Below are 13763 nucleotides of genomic sequence, written 5' to 3' on the forward strand. Positions count from 1 at the left end.
GTTCTCCGACTAGTGCGTTCTATATATATATATATACATATTACGACTAAGCTGACTTTGTCATTCTGAAAGCCTATGGTGGTGGGTTTATGCAAATTAATACTTCTCTCTTCGACCGTATACCAATAACCTCTGTGTAGTCCTGTCAGTACATCTGCTCAGAGGAAATTCTTGCTATATATTTTCCATGTGTATCCAGATATCAATATTCATCGAAATGACTAGCCTATTTTGTCAACCGCAACAATACTAATTTTCCTATCAAGGAACTTGAGTCACGAACAGGTCATAACTGTATTGTACCGCCAACTAAGAAAATATCAGATATCGACCTGCGGCGGGAAGTTAGTCAGTAGCATACAGCCCGTGTTTAATTCAAAGCGTTGACAGAAGTGGTCCTAAATACGTTTATCACGCTCGAAAGTCACATCGCACAGCAATAAACGGTCTTAGCGAAGCGCTGCTGTAAAAATACTGGCTGAACGACGAATGGCGCAAGGCGATCCATAGTAGTCCGCCCACATTTCTGATTGCCGCTCTAGCAAATGTAGTAAGAAGCGACAGACCAGAAAGCTCTTCCGTGGGTTTGTCGCCAAGCCAATTGCTATTAACACTGGCACACTACGAAGCTCATTTTCCATTCTGGGCATATTTCCACCGCGTATATTATTGCCATCTCATCTCGCAACAAATCTATTGTTATACACGCGTGATATTGTCAGTGCCTATCACCACCCACAACTTCACTAACAATATCAGCATAATTCTATATGGACCTGTTCCCCTTGCCTTACGTGGCCCATTCAGTTGCACATATGATTACATTGCACACAAACTGGGAATTGATTCCCTTCTAATAGATTCAAATATCGTTCTAACACCTCATCCTTTAGCACTCTAGCTAATGAAGTACGAGCTCCGCAGAGTACAGTCATGTGAATACATAATATCATTCTTGTCGACAACCACTATTTTTAATTTATAAATGCCATGCAGCACGAAGTGTATTTACCGGGGTAGTAAATATTTACATATTGTTTGTTCAGACCTAACATAAAAACAAAAAAAATTGCCCATCGGGGAATCGAACCCCGCCCTCATGCGTGAAAAGCATATATCCTAGCCGATAGACGAATGGGCGATGTTTCATGTTCGATATTTGCGTATATATATATTGTGATTTCAACTAATTGATGCACACTGTAAGTTATTTTTGAAAATATATCGCTTGGACGAGCACATAGCCTTCTGTTTCAGAAGGCTATTTATGGGACGAGCCACATTTTTACATTATCTCGTGCACATACAATTTAGAGAGATCAATTTAGAGAGATACTTATATTTTTTTCAACACAGTACAAATTTGAACAGCTTTTGGCAGTCAATCTCTTGTCATAACGCCGCTTATCTGAGACATTTTAACTAACAAATTTTGACTTCGGACCACTTGCCAATTTCTCTACCGCAATTTTTGGGTTGTATTTTATAATTTTTTTTGAATGGTATAAATGGGAACATTCAGAACTTTTTGAATGTTCGCGTATGTATTTGCTATACTCTCTATGCATACTTTAGATCATTCTCCGAATGGGGAAAAAAAGGAAAAAAGGAAAAGAGGAAACCTGCCTTATTAAGCCATACAAATCAAATTCATCGTTCCTTCCCGAACCTTGCGTAGTTCTAAAGGGTTACCAGGCTTCCAATTTAATATCAATGCTTTAATATCAATATTTCAATACAACGATAAGGATATACGCGACTTCAGAAACGACTTCGAGTGGTCATTTATGCAAACCTCTGGATATAATTTACACCTAAACAGTAATAAAAAAATGAAGTCCTGGTATAATGATGAGTGACAAAACCGATTGAACTTGCTTGGTTCCTGTCGTTTTTTAACCTTCAAAAATACCCTATATGCCCTTTCTCGACAAATTTGAACAGCTCCTATGTATTTCCCCATTCAAATTGCGCCTCCCTGTATTTGTCGCGAAAGATATGCTTCGTGATATTGGCAGTATAATTTATGAATCTAGTAGCAGTGAAAGAAATAATCATATTCGACATATATTATGTCTCGTATAGCCCATTCGTCTATCGGCTAGGATATATGCTTTTCACGCATGAGGGCGGGGTTCGATTCCCCGATGGGCAAGTATTTTATGCTTGGCTATTTGAACAAGTTAGACGACACATTTTCGAGCCTTGATTTGCCCCGATGGACTGTGGCCATATTCAATTTCCTAATTTCCCAATTCTTTAAGGCCAATTTCGAGGAACGGGTGACCATATCCTATTTAACTCCGTTCTTGAGGTGTAGTACAAGCAGAGATCAAGTAATCAAAAGCGGACTCTGTTCATGATATAAAACAAGTCCATCGGGGCAAATCAAGGCTCGAAAATGTGTCGTCTAATTTGTTCAGACAGCCAAACATAAAATATTTGCCCATCGGGGAATCTGAATAGCTATAGCTATATATATATATATGTTTCAAATTAAAATAGGCGCTACAGTCGCCACCTCCATCATTGCACGTGTCGCTCACGACCACAAAAAAAGTTATGATTGGTCGCGACAACGACACTACTTTATTGAATGAACTCTCACTCTCATAGTGTCCGAGAAGCCCCCCAAAACCGATATATTCAGCTTCAGCCTTCAGATCGTTGTCCATGCTGGCACGGGCATGGCATAGTATGTTTACTTGACCAGCTTAAATAGCATCTTACATGCTCATGAACTGCCAAATCGGACCCATATACAGCACTATTCGAGCGCACTTAGAATCAGATACACAGCCCAGGCTCCGGGGTCAGGAATACCCTTGAGATCGTGTGTGTCTCCCAAGTACGCGGCCCGACCATCGGTAGCGGTTGACATTTCTTTTGTCGATTCCGCTCCAGCTTTTGCTGCCTGTAAGTGTGCGCGTGCGGATTACGCAAATATTGGGGTTGAAAACTTGTGTGGTATTGGCTGAAGGGTATGGGCTCTCATAGTGAATAGCGCAGAAGTGATGAACCGCATGTCCTTTTTAGAATTGAGCATACGGTGCTGTGAGATTTAGATGTTATACAAATGTGATCATAGATGAAAACATGATCCTCTCCACACATGTATACTCATCCACTTTTTTCAGCTAGCATTAACCGTGATACAACAAGCACATGTTCACCGCAGAGGCACCACACCACTCGTGCACTATCTCCATATTCAAAACTGCATGCAAGATGTATTATTCACGAACCTTAGCCATGCCATTGATTCCTTCCGAAGCGGCCTCAGACGCAGGGACGAGGGCATCCACCAGTGTGCGAGACCCCACCTTTGCCCGACCGTGTTTTGTGATGCTATCGCAACCAGCTGCGAAATAGGAATATATACTTGTCAATACAAATGGTTGGATATGATACAAGCATACACTTTATTGTTTAACTGTATTTAGCTACATTGTTCTGGGATTGTCATGTTTTAATCCCAAAAAATATCAATACACCAAATTTAACGAAGATAGACATCACAACCACCGTACATCCATTGTGCGCGTCCTAAATTCGACTGGCTAAAATGACATCCCTGCAATTTCACTTACACAATACAAACCTCAAGTGTCCTAAGATCATGCTTGTGAGCGGTGAGAACGCATATAAACTATGTTCTAAAACGATACCTAGAAGATAGCGTGAACATGAATACCTTGAAACCCTGTGGCGAGTGCACCATCCGATCCATTCTCCTGAATAGCTGCAGCAGCAGCACTGAAGAAAATAGCAGACAGCACTCCAATCGTACCACCCACAGATCGACTTATGGTTGTTGCTACACCCTGATTACGTTGCCAAAGTGAATGAGTACACTATAGCCTTTCGCGTACTTATAAAGCTTTTATAAGAATTAACTGATACAAGGATAGCGGTATATATTGTACAAAAATACAAATATTTGTAGCTCAATGCAGTTTCTTGATACGAACTGGATTGCATTTGCATTGGATGTTTTATGTATATACATGCAGACGTACTATCTATATGAAGTGGTCAAAATTCACGCCGGCTCTTGTGTGTGAAGTGCTGTAGAATAACTTTAACTTGGCATGGAATTAGCAGAAACAAACTGTCATGCCATCATATAGCAAATGTAAATTCATTGCATGTAATATATTCATAATATTACATATAATTGTATTGAAGTAGAACGCAATGTATTAAAAAAAAACAAACTATACATATACATACATACACGCCAGAATACCAATATTCACTACATACGTTACACAAAGCCGCCGGACCGTCCAAATACGAGTCCAAATCCTTGAGAACTGCTTTTGCACCTTTGCTGATACTTTCGCCACAATCTCCATCTCCGCACTGTCGAAGTGATAACACATGTGTGAGAACGTTTGCCAGTTAACAAGCTCCTGATACAGTCTTCGAAACATATTTTACCTGACTAGTAACATTAAAATTATGGATTGTTAAATTAGGATTTGTGTGCCACTATCATCACGTGATGTCGATCGGGAGATATGGTGTAATAGCTGGGGAGGAAAAGTCAGCAAAATATCCATGACACAAGTCAAATAGGCTCGTTACGACCAAAGAAAAAACGAAGCACATACCATTCCAGACACACTGCGACGCGAGTTTTCGCCACTTGCATCTGATCCGAAAGTCACTAACAGAGACCCAAAAACTAATTACATTTGTCCATAATTTGAGCATTACCAACACACTGGCTCCCTTTGCGTGTTTCACCTAACATTCATCTAGTGCGAAAGTCGATAAGAGGGGCCTAGAGTCTAATTACATCTGACAACAATTTAAAGTACATAAATATATGTATATATAAATATATATAACTGCAAATTTTTAAAGGTATTTATGTGCACTTACGATTGTATCCCACTTTGTGAGCTGGGCCTCGTTCTCGATCAAGCTGTGCATAGCACGCTCTATCTTCGCCTTAATGTCGCTGTTGAGCTTATCTGCTGACGAATTCTCCGCCGCAAACTCGGACGCCTTGTGTTCGTGCAGTGCCTTCGCGTTGGAGCTTTGGAATTTCTTATACTGTCGGACTGTGCGTAGCGCAAAATAATTAATTTCGGTAACGAATCGGAATGTTATAGTAGATATATATATATAACATTTAAGCACCCAAAATAACCTTACCCTTTTTCGGGGTTGACTGATTCTGCCGTCACACAAGTCCAGCTTAATGTCTAATGTGCTCAAAACTATGAGAGGACAACAAGTCCGGCATATTTGTTTAGTGATTTGTCTGTCATAGCTACATGATATACAGACGTACCACCAAATACATAAGTGCTAACTAAATAGAAGTACACACACGAGCTATCCACTCCTTGACTTAGCTTCAAGTGCTTGCGCTCGCAGAGCGAGTTGATACAGAAGATACACCTATCGAGACAAGCAACTAGCACGGCCTCTACCATTTGTGACAACTGGGAAAAAAAACACTCGGGGAGTTCACCTAGCTTTAGATACACACATACCATTGGATGTGAACAGATACAAACAATATTAGACATACCAGGTACCCATCCAACGGCATTCGTTTCAGCTTCTAGCGCTTTCGTCCACGTGGGATCACAGATACGCAGTAAACTGATACTAAAGCCACACATATCCAGACTGGTGACTAGCGCACCCTCTACCACGTGACTGACAGAAATAGAGGCGTCCGTTAGCTGCCTCGATACCTCACCGAAAAGATATGTCATCTCTACGCGCGACACTGACCCCAAATTGTTGATCAGCAGGCAGAAATCCTAAGAATAGTGAAGGTATGTACACACGTTATCTTGATCGCAAATCATTAACTCGGGAGTTTGAATTTAGAACACAATTTCAAAAGAGACTCACACATCTAAATAAATCACAAAATACTATTTAGATTTAACAGACGTACAAATTTAGTAGTACAACTCAGCAGAGAAAACGAACTCAATTACAGATTGTTAATCCATACCAATAAAGACCGTAAAGAAAATCCCAGATGATATGGCTTGTAAATATATAGTGGTAATTATGAAGAATATGCTAATTATTATTCCTCAATACTTCAGCAGCCTCGCTACACCGCTCACTAATTCCTTTGCTGTAGCTCAAAGTACCACAACATAACATATCGTAATAAAATATAGAACAACAAACAGACACAAGCGGACATCGACACCACACATACCAAAAATAAAACGTACATACGCCGCCAAGTAACATGGGAATGAGCAAAGAACACCGTCAGTACCATGCTTCTTGACCACCTTTTTCAGTAGCGACTGGAGCAGACCAGATCAAAATCTGGATCTCGTGTTCAGCATAGGGATAAACAATCAAAGGTACTATCATAATTGGGGTTTGACTACCGACCCATGTTCACAAACGTACATGTATAAGCGTATCCGCAACGAAACAACATACGTCCTTGCTATCGCCTACTACTTTCAATAGCGGCGTCAGCATACGCGCCACTATATCCTTGGCTGATTCTAAATCGACTGTCTCTCTCCCGGCTTCGCCATGAATACCAAGACCTACAACAAGAAATCAATTCCAATAAGGGACATAGATTTTGTGTAAATATACACGCACAATTTACGTTCGTGTCTCGCAGTCTAGGCTAACATTCATATACTGGACGTTCATAAAATACAACATACCAACCCAACTATTTGATGCAATATATTGAGGCATGTTCAAACACATAATCGATCGGAACTACGAAGCAAAACGTTAAACAATATTACATTTACTAATATGTGCATGAATACCTACCGAGTTCGTACACATTGCCATCTAAGCGTTCGTCTCTTGTATCACGCCCAGGGATGGTGCAGGTGGTTAAGGCAGCACCAATGGACCGAACTGAATTGGCAGCTTTTTCCGCATTCGCTTTCACTTCATCGAGAGAAGCTGTCACAGGTGTACAATGAATTTTCGCGTGAAAAAGTGTTGCAGTTCTAAACATCAACTACAAACGCATCTCATATAAGATGACTGGATGGCCGGGAGCGACCTACCAAAGTTGTGTACGTGTGAGCGATGCACAATGACTACAGTCGATACGATTATGAGCGACGATGGACATAATTAATAACCACAGTCGGTAGCGCTGGGTCTGACCACAGATGACTTCCTTCAGATACAGCTACATACTCGCGTCCATAAGTCATACCAACAACCACAGGCCTATCACATATGATCGACAAATTATAAGTTCACACTACAACCTTACTAGTTCGACATCATTTAGATAGGCATACATATAAAAAACAGGTACATTCGTACATCCATACCTCCTGTGGCTGCGTAGTAGGATGCCACCTTGTGCACCAAACATGTGCCAGCGATACCACGTGGTTGCGGCACACCGTCTAACGCCACATCGTCTTCAACAGTCACCACCTGCGCAAAGTGGTCAGTTAAGTTATCAACCTGGTACATAATATATAAGTGCAGTGAACTAGAGCGGAACACTGTACTGGTGTGTATCACTATTACACAACAGCTATTAAAAGACTCAGCATTTTGATGTTCTGTTTATTTGATTGAAATATTCGTTACATGCTTGTATTTCAACTCTTTTTCTTTCCTGTCAATCTGGCGTACACTGTAGGCATACATACGAACCCTACTCTACACATGGGGTCAAGAAAAAAACAAAACAAGATGGACTATTGCCAATAAAAGCATAAGATAAGCCTGCCCTTATTTTTAGTGCGGAATCGTACTGATTAAACATCTGAAGCACGTAGGATATGCTAGCATCGCATCGAAGTGAGACACGCCTTTTTACACGATTCCTGCCCTATATAGCAACAAGTTTAATTTAACCGATACTAATATTTCTGCACACACCTCTACTTTTTTCTGGTATAAAGCACGGGCTCGCTCAGCGGCCAAACCAAAGTTCAGACGGTCGCCAGTGTAGTTCTTGACAATCAGCAAGCACCCTGATTTTATGTGATTTATTGAATATACACGCACCTAATTAGCCTATAACCATGCAACTCTAATTTTCTGTAGTGTCGATTAACTGACCTGCAAACGCCATACATATGAAATACGTTTGGAAAGTTCTGCTCCGGAATTTTACAACCAGCTTGTAATTAAAATGGGACGTATATGTACAAAAATGTCTTTGTTATCAATTTGTGCACCTTGAGTTCATTACAACCAGCACGCACACACATGCACACATGGAATGCCATAACAAAGAAATTGCAATAAATCCTGCACATGCAGATCGAGGGTCTCATTTTCGATAGGTATATACTGAAGCGCATGTGGTGGTGACGTAAACAGAATTTTCATTAGCGTGCTATCACTTGTGAGGTTTGGATATACTCTGTCAGACCTGTGGCCATAGATTGACAATCAGCACGTATATTTTGATAGACGCAAGAACGTACATCAATATTCGTCTCTATTCTTGGGTATACATCAAGATGCTCATTTTGTACCTCGCCAGTACACATGGAAACTAATTGACTTGTACGTCGACTTCATCTGCAACCATTTGGAAAATCAACTGCAAGACTGCTAACACGTTTGTATGCGAAAGCATAATCGAGCACAAATACAGTATCTTCAACTGTACACATTGAATTCGTATACATCATCACTCTGGTACGGATATTTGCTTTGCCACTCTATCACACCAATAATATTTTCATGAGCAATACACATTCGATGAGACTTGTGCATACATACATTCGCACTAGTGTATGACAATACATACCTCCCTCCCCAGTCACCGCCAATATGGCCTGTAACACAGCCTCCACAGTCGGCGATGCAAAGACTGTGAGCATAGATGAAAGAGCGGTTGTCAGAAAGTGTAGGTACAGAATTCATTTAGTCCACGGATAAAAACAAATTTAAGAAATCGCTCGATGCAATACCCTTAAGGAGTGTAAAGGTAATGACTATCTCAGTACATATACCGGTTATACACGTATGATATGTAGGAAATTATCGAATCATTTGATTGTCCACCTTCGTGTTGGTTTAGTGTTCTATGATAAAAATCTAATGATCGATGCTAGCATGAGTGATGATATACTTTATCCTTTGACTTTCTCATCGCAGCACCCCACCGTTCTATCGAAATCGAGCATATTCATAGACAAAAAAAACATCATTCAAGTTCATAAACTCGAGGGTTTCCAGAGCTGATGTTGTGGTTTTGCGACACTACTGTCAGTTATTCCCGTACTACGAAATATATATGGAGAGAATGAAAATATACAAGTAATGTCAATATATTGTGCCAAACATACATTATTCATCATCCGACAATGTAAAGAATCGACTGAATCAAGCTTGAACCACCACAGGGGCTCACTTAATTGTTCCCCACACAGATGTAACTCTCTCCACTTCTCCCCACACAGGTATGAGTCGCCGCAGCCAACTGAGACTACAATCACACTTCACCAGATATACCCACGAGACAACCCTGAACCACGGTTGCCACAATGTGCCAATAACCTTCCAACTATACAAGTGGGAATATACTCGAATGATACAAAGTGAAACAGACCGTCGCCGCATACAGCCGCGGTGAGGAGAGATGTGCCAACAAAGCCGGCGTGCGCAGGTTCGTGCCCTGATCCTCCACCGGAGATGATTGAGACCTTTCCGCAGTCTATTACCTCCTTCTGATAGTCACTCCTGAAGATGTGAATATACATACGCATGTGTTATTTGCAATATATGTATATAAATATTGCTCGCAGGTACACATACAAACTGCACGTATCACACACAAATAAACACAGTGCTGCAGTCACACAAGAATATCCACACAGATGTAGCCGCACGTGTACGGTCTGTAGGTGTTTTGCAACAGTACGCACAAATTGATATGTCGTATACAATACGCTCAAAACTATCGCATCATTTGCTATATTCGAAGGATACCTCGAGACCACCTTACAGCTGCACTACAATGTATAAAAGTCATCTACCTATATTCGAGGTTATATGATCCTAATCATATCTCTATTAAAAGTAGAATGGTACTATAGATCTATTGGCATCATTTTTAGTCATAGCATCAACGAAATACCTTAAAACAACCCTTACAGCCTGTTCATAACCAGCTAAGCGTGTCAACTGGCCGCTCGAAAGTTCTATGAGTCCATCAATAGCGCCTTCCACCAGTTCCTGTCCTGGTGCATTCACAAACGACTTTGCTAAAGACATGATTATTTACTTAAAAAACGTATGTCTGTTCAAATTCGTACGATATCTTGCCGTATTTATATTATGTATAAATCAAGTGTATTGTATTTTGATATTTTAAATTTGGGTCGATTGTTTGTGTTCGACAATTCGATGTCGGTGTTTTACCATGTGAAAATGTAGTAGTAGTTTGGTGTACGACTGTACGTAGACTGTAGGATTGTAGGGTCTATCCGTGATTATTCCAGATTTCGTCGAATCATACGCGTTCACAATAGTTACTCATTTCATCCCTCCCAAGAAATACGCCCTAATATGGTAATATAAATAAATAGATATGTCGGTCACAATCACATTCAGTCATACAGTCATACACACACAACAAGGAGAGAAGTTCACAAGTGACACAACTGAGTGAACTGACAAACTCAGTTGTCGTGAACACCTAGTCACCTACACTGTACAGTCTGTACTCCGTAGTCTCTGCACTCTGTACACAGTTGTCTGAATTTTAAATTCTTGCTGATCCACTATCCGGGAACCAGGACTCCAGGACTGTCAGGTCACTCAGGACTGGAGTTACACTCAGGAATCAGAAGTCAGGACCAACCCCTATATTCAAAACTTCAAACACGCGTCGTTGACTCTCGTTGGTCGTTGGTGTCATTCTTGGCCCCCTGGCCCTGGGTCCTCCTGGTTGTTTTTGTTTTTGTTTTTTAAAAATATGGGCTACAGTATAAACAATTATTTTTTAAATATGTATAATTGTATATGTGTGTAAACAATGTATGATATTTAAAAATTATTTAGAAGGTTTGTGCCTATAAAAACTTTAAAAATTTAAAAAAAAACTCTCTCTACTACTCTAAGATATAAGAGTATGTAGTATCCGCTCTCCCTCTCTACTGCTCAGTGCTCTACTCTACTCTCTCTAGTCTACTCTACTCTCTCTAGTAGTAGAGAGTATGTACTTTGTAGAGAGATAAAGTCAGATTATAGTGATTGGTGCAGATGTGCAGTTGCCTTTTTTTTAAAGAAGTCTTTTTAAAAAACGTGAATTACACACCGAAAAAAAATGTTTTCGCGAAATCGGATTGCACGGTGGGATTAGGCTGGATGGAAGCCATAACTGCACTAAAAAAATCGTCCACTTTTGTAGTGGCCATATGGACCTGGGTCCTGGGGTGGCCAATATTTGATATATGGATCTGAGGGCTAGGGCGGCCAATATATGAACCTGGGGCGGCCAACTTTGACACTGCCCATGCCCACATGTCTCAAAACTGAAGATGTCTTTTGATAGTAGAAGACTGTCAAATAGAAAAGGTAACATGATACAATGCGAGATCTATCCGTATACAATGGACTATTTTTTAATTAAAGCTGTCTCCGGGGTATAATAAATAGTAAAACAGTACCTGAACTTCGAATGGCTCATTTATTATTAGCCATCTCGGCGGTGACTATTTCATATCCATTCTCAGGTACACGTCGATGAGAAATATACTTCTTTTTTACAAACTCTGCAAGCTGCAGAGTAAGACTCTTGTCATAGCAATCGAGGTAACGATAGGTACTCCTCACAAAGTGTCTGATTGTATCCAGTTTAACATTATTCAGAGCTTCGATGACATGTTTATGAAGGCCTGCTCACGTATCATCGCTCGGCCCCAATATCGCTCGATGGGTTTGTACTCTCAATTGAACTTCGGAAGAAATACGCTTATGTAATATCAATACTACTGGGCTGCTCTGAACTTAATATCAATACTACTGTGATTGCTGCACTGAACTCAAAGATAGCGTTAATGTGCGTGTCACACACATATATATATGTTTTTCGACCTGAAGAAATATTAATATCAATATTTTGCCAGTTCGACAGATCTTATAAATTGCCGGGCTTGTCGATTTCTGGCCTCAAAAGTCCAAAATTCGAACTGGAAGGGTGAATACTTAAAAAAAAACGGCCAATATTTTCCGAATCAGCCAGAATCAGGTTTTGAAACAGGTGCAATATAAAAAATGTGTCCGGGTGATATTTCAGATCATGTCTCCCTGAGCATTTTCCGCTATCAAACTCTCGAATCGGGTCATTATTTCGCGCACTGTCATTTGGTCGACTCTCTTTTTTTGTTTTAACAAGGGCAACAGTAATATTTTGACTTTTATAAAGAAATAGAGAGTTTCTAAAAAGTCACAACTCTCTATGTGATAATTTTAGGAGGCTATGTACAAGCTCTTTCATTTATAAAAGACAAATTTATATATATTTACTTGACTTCTCAGGTTCTCGAGTCTCGAATCCGGAATCTCGTTTATAATTTAAAAAAATATACATACACACAAGAAGAAGGCTATGCACAAACGTGACGAACATACCAATCCCTTTGATCTGAGCACATGCACTCACCAGAGTGACCACTGACCAGAGGTAGTCGATTGTAAAATTTTAAAACAAATAAAACGTTGCACAATTGTTATAGACCAATAAAAATAAAACTGATACTACGAAAATATCTGTCTCCTGTACAACCCTGCTTACAACTTGATATAGACCAATAGAATCCAATAGAGACTTCTTTACCATCGAAAATATCGGCCGTTTTTCAAAATGTGCGAGACTTAGATATTTAGTCTGTAGACTGGACAATGTACAGTGTTAAAAGTGTAAACTGTAAAGTGTACAATGCTGAATGCCTGCAGTCCTGCAGATGCTCTACTAAAGACACCATGTGTAGAGCCTGACAGGCTGACAGTCTGTGCCCTGTATAGTGTAGTGGGCAGACGCCAGACGGTGCGGACAGCCGGGTCACTAAATAGTAAAATGAGTGCAGGAAGTATGGAATATGCTCTTTGTAAAAATTGCCTACGCACTGGCGCCAACTGCGGCATTGAGTGGCGCGGCCATAAAAGCTATGTACTATAAATATAAATACGGCCCTGCGCCCTGCGGCCTCCGGCGAATCGGTTACATCATGGATCTATGTATTAGTGACAAGACTGACACTCAGACAGTGTGTAGTAACTGCTGTGTATGAGTATAGGGATAATATTATTTATTTCAAAAATGGCAAGTATGTATGATACAATGTATGAACATATGGTATGGCTCTCATAGTCGCTGTAGTGGTTCAGGAAAGATTGATGAGAAGAAGTGGTCAGTAAATTTCCGTTTGAAGCTTGGGCCAAGTGAGTCGACAATGGAAGATACTGAGTCAATTCGGGCCGGTGTTGACAAAATACTGTTACTATCGAATGTTCCATATATTCGCTTGCTGACCTACTAAGTAGAGTACCCAACTCTGTGGTACGGATCGGGTCTGCACCGTGTAGTGCCGCGGAATGGGTTAGTGCAGAGTACGAAATACCGAGAAGGACCAGGTTATTCGTCATAATCCGGTCGAGAAGCGAGGATGGGGGTAAGCCAATGCCGCATCAGACCACGGATGAATTCGGTATGTGTTGGCTGGCCTGGATCGGAAGTATCATCGTCGGGACCAACAAGCGCGATGATTTGGTTTGAACCGATATTTGGAAGTAGTATTTCAACAGCG

The 13763-nt window shown here is 40.5% G+C and overlaps 1 protein-coding gene and 2 non-coding genes across 3 annotated transcripts; 1 reads left to right on the forward strand and 2 right to left on the reverse strand.

Moving 5' to 3' along the window:
* Positions 1–1069: 1069 nt before the first annotated feature.
* SARC_30005 lies at positions 1070–1141 on the reverse strand. Its single transcript has one exon. It is a non-coding gene; the product is annotated as a tRNA-Glu (tRNA).
* Positions 1142–2083: 942 nt separating this feature from the next.
* Positions 2084–2155, forward strand: SARC_30006. The gene has a single exon. It is a non-coding gene; the product is annotated as a tRNA-Glu (tRNA).
* A 366-nt stretch (positions 2156–2521) lies between these two features.
* SARC_00325 (hypothetical protein) lies at positions 2522–10682 on the reverse strand. The gene is made up of 13 exons (XM_014305987.1): positions 10091–10682; positions 9563–9693; positions 8759–8821; positions 7876–7970; positions 7314–7422; positions 6793–6930; positions 6439–6551; positions 5549–5786; positions 4891–5072; positions 4267–4365; positions 3695–3824; positions 3246–3361; positions 2522–2914 (listed from the first exon to the last, which is right to left on the reverse strand). Exons 1-13 carry the CDS (start codon positions 10225–10227, stop codon positions 2768–2770), a joined length of 1698 nt encoding a protein of 565 aa, XP_014161462.1. The 5' UTR covers positions 10228–10682; the 3' UTR covers positions 2522–2767.
* Positions 10683–13763: the final 3081 nt, after the last annotated feature.

The sequence above is a fragment of the Sphaeroforma arctica genome (assembly GCF_001186125.1).
Source record: "Sphaeroforma arctica JP610 unplaced genomic scaffold supercont1.9, whole genome shotgun sequence".
Classification (NCBI taxonomy): Eukaryota; class Ichthyosporea; order Ichthyophonida; genus Sphaeroforma; species Sphaeroforma arctica.

What these genes read in the sequence shown, in the direction of transcription:
- SARC_00325 (XM_014305987.1), bottom strand. Translation starts at nt 10,227, where the DNA reads ATGTCTTTAGCAAAGTCGTTTGTGAATGCACCAGGACAGGAACTGGTG. An exon ending in CTACTACGCAGCCACAGGAG is followed by an intron (nt 6,931 to 7,313) that starts GTATGGATGTAC and finishes CACCTGTGACAG; the next exon opens with CTTCTCTCGATGAAGTGAAA. An exon ending in TCACAAAGTGGGATACAATC is followed by an intron (nt 4,366 to 4,890) that starts GTAAGTGCACAT and finishes TCACTTCGACAG; the next exon opens with TGCGGAGATGGAGATTGTGG.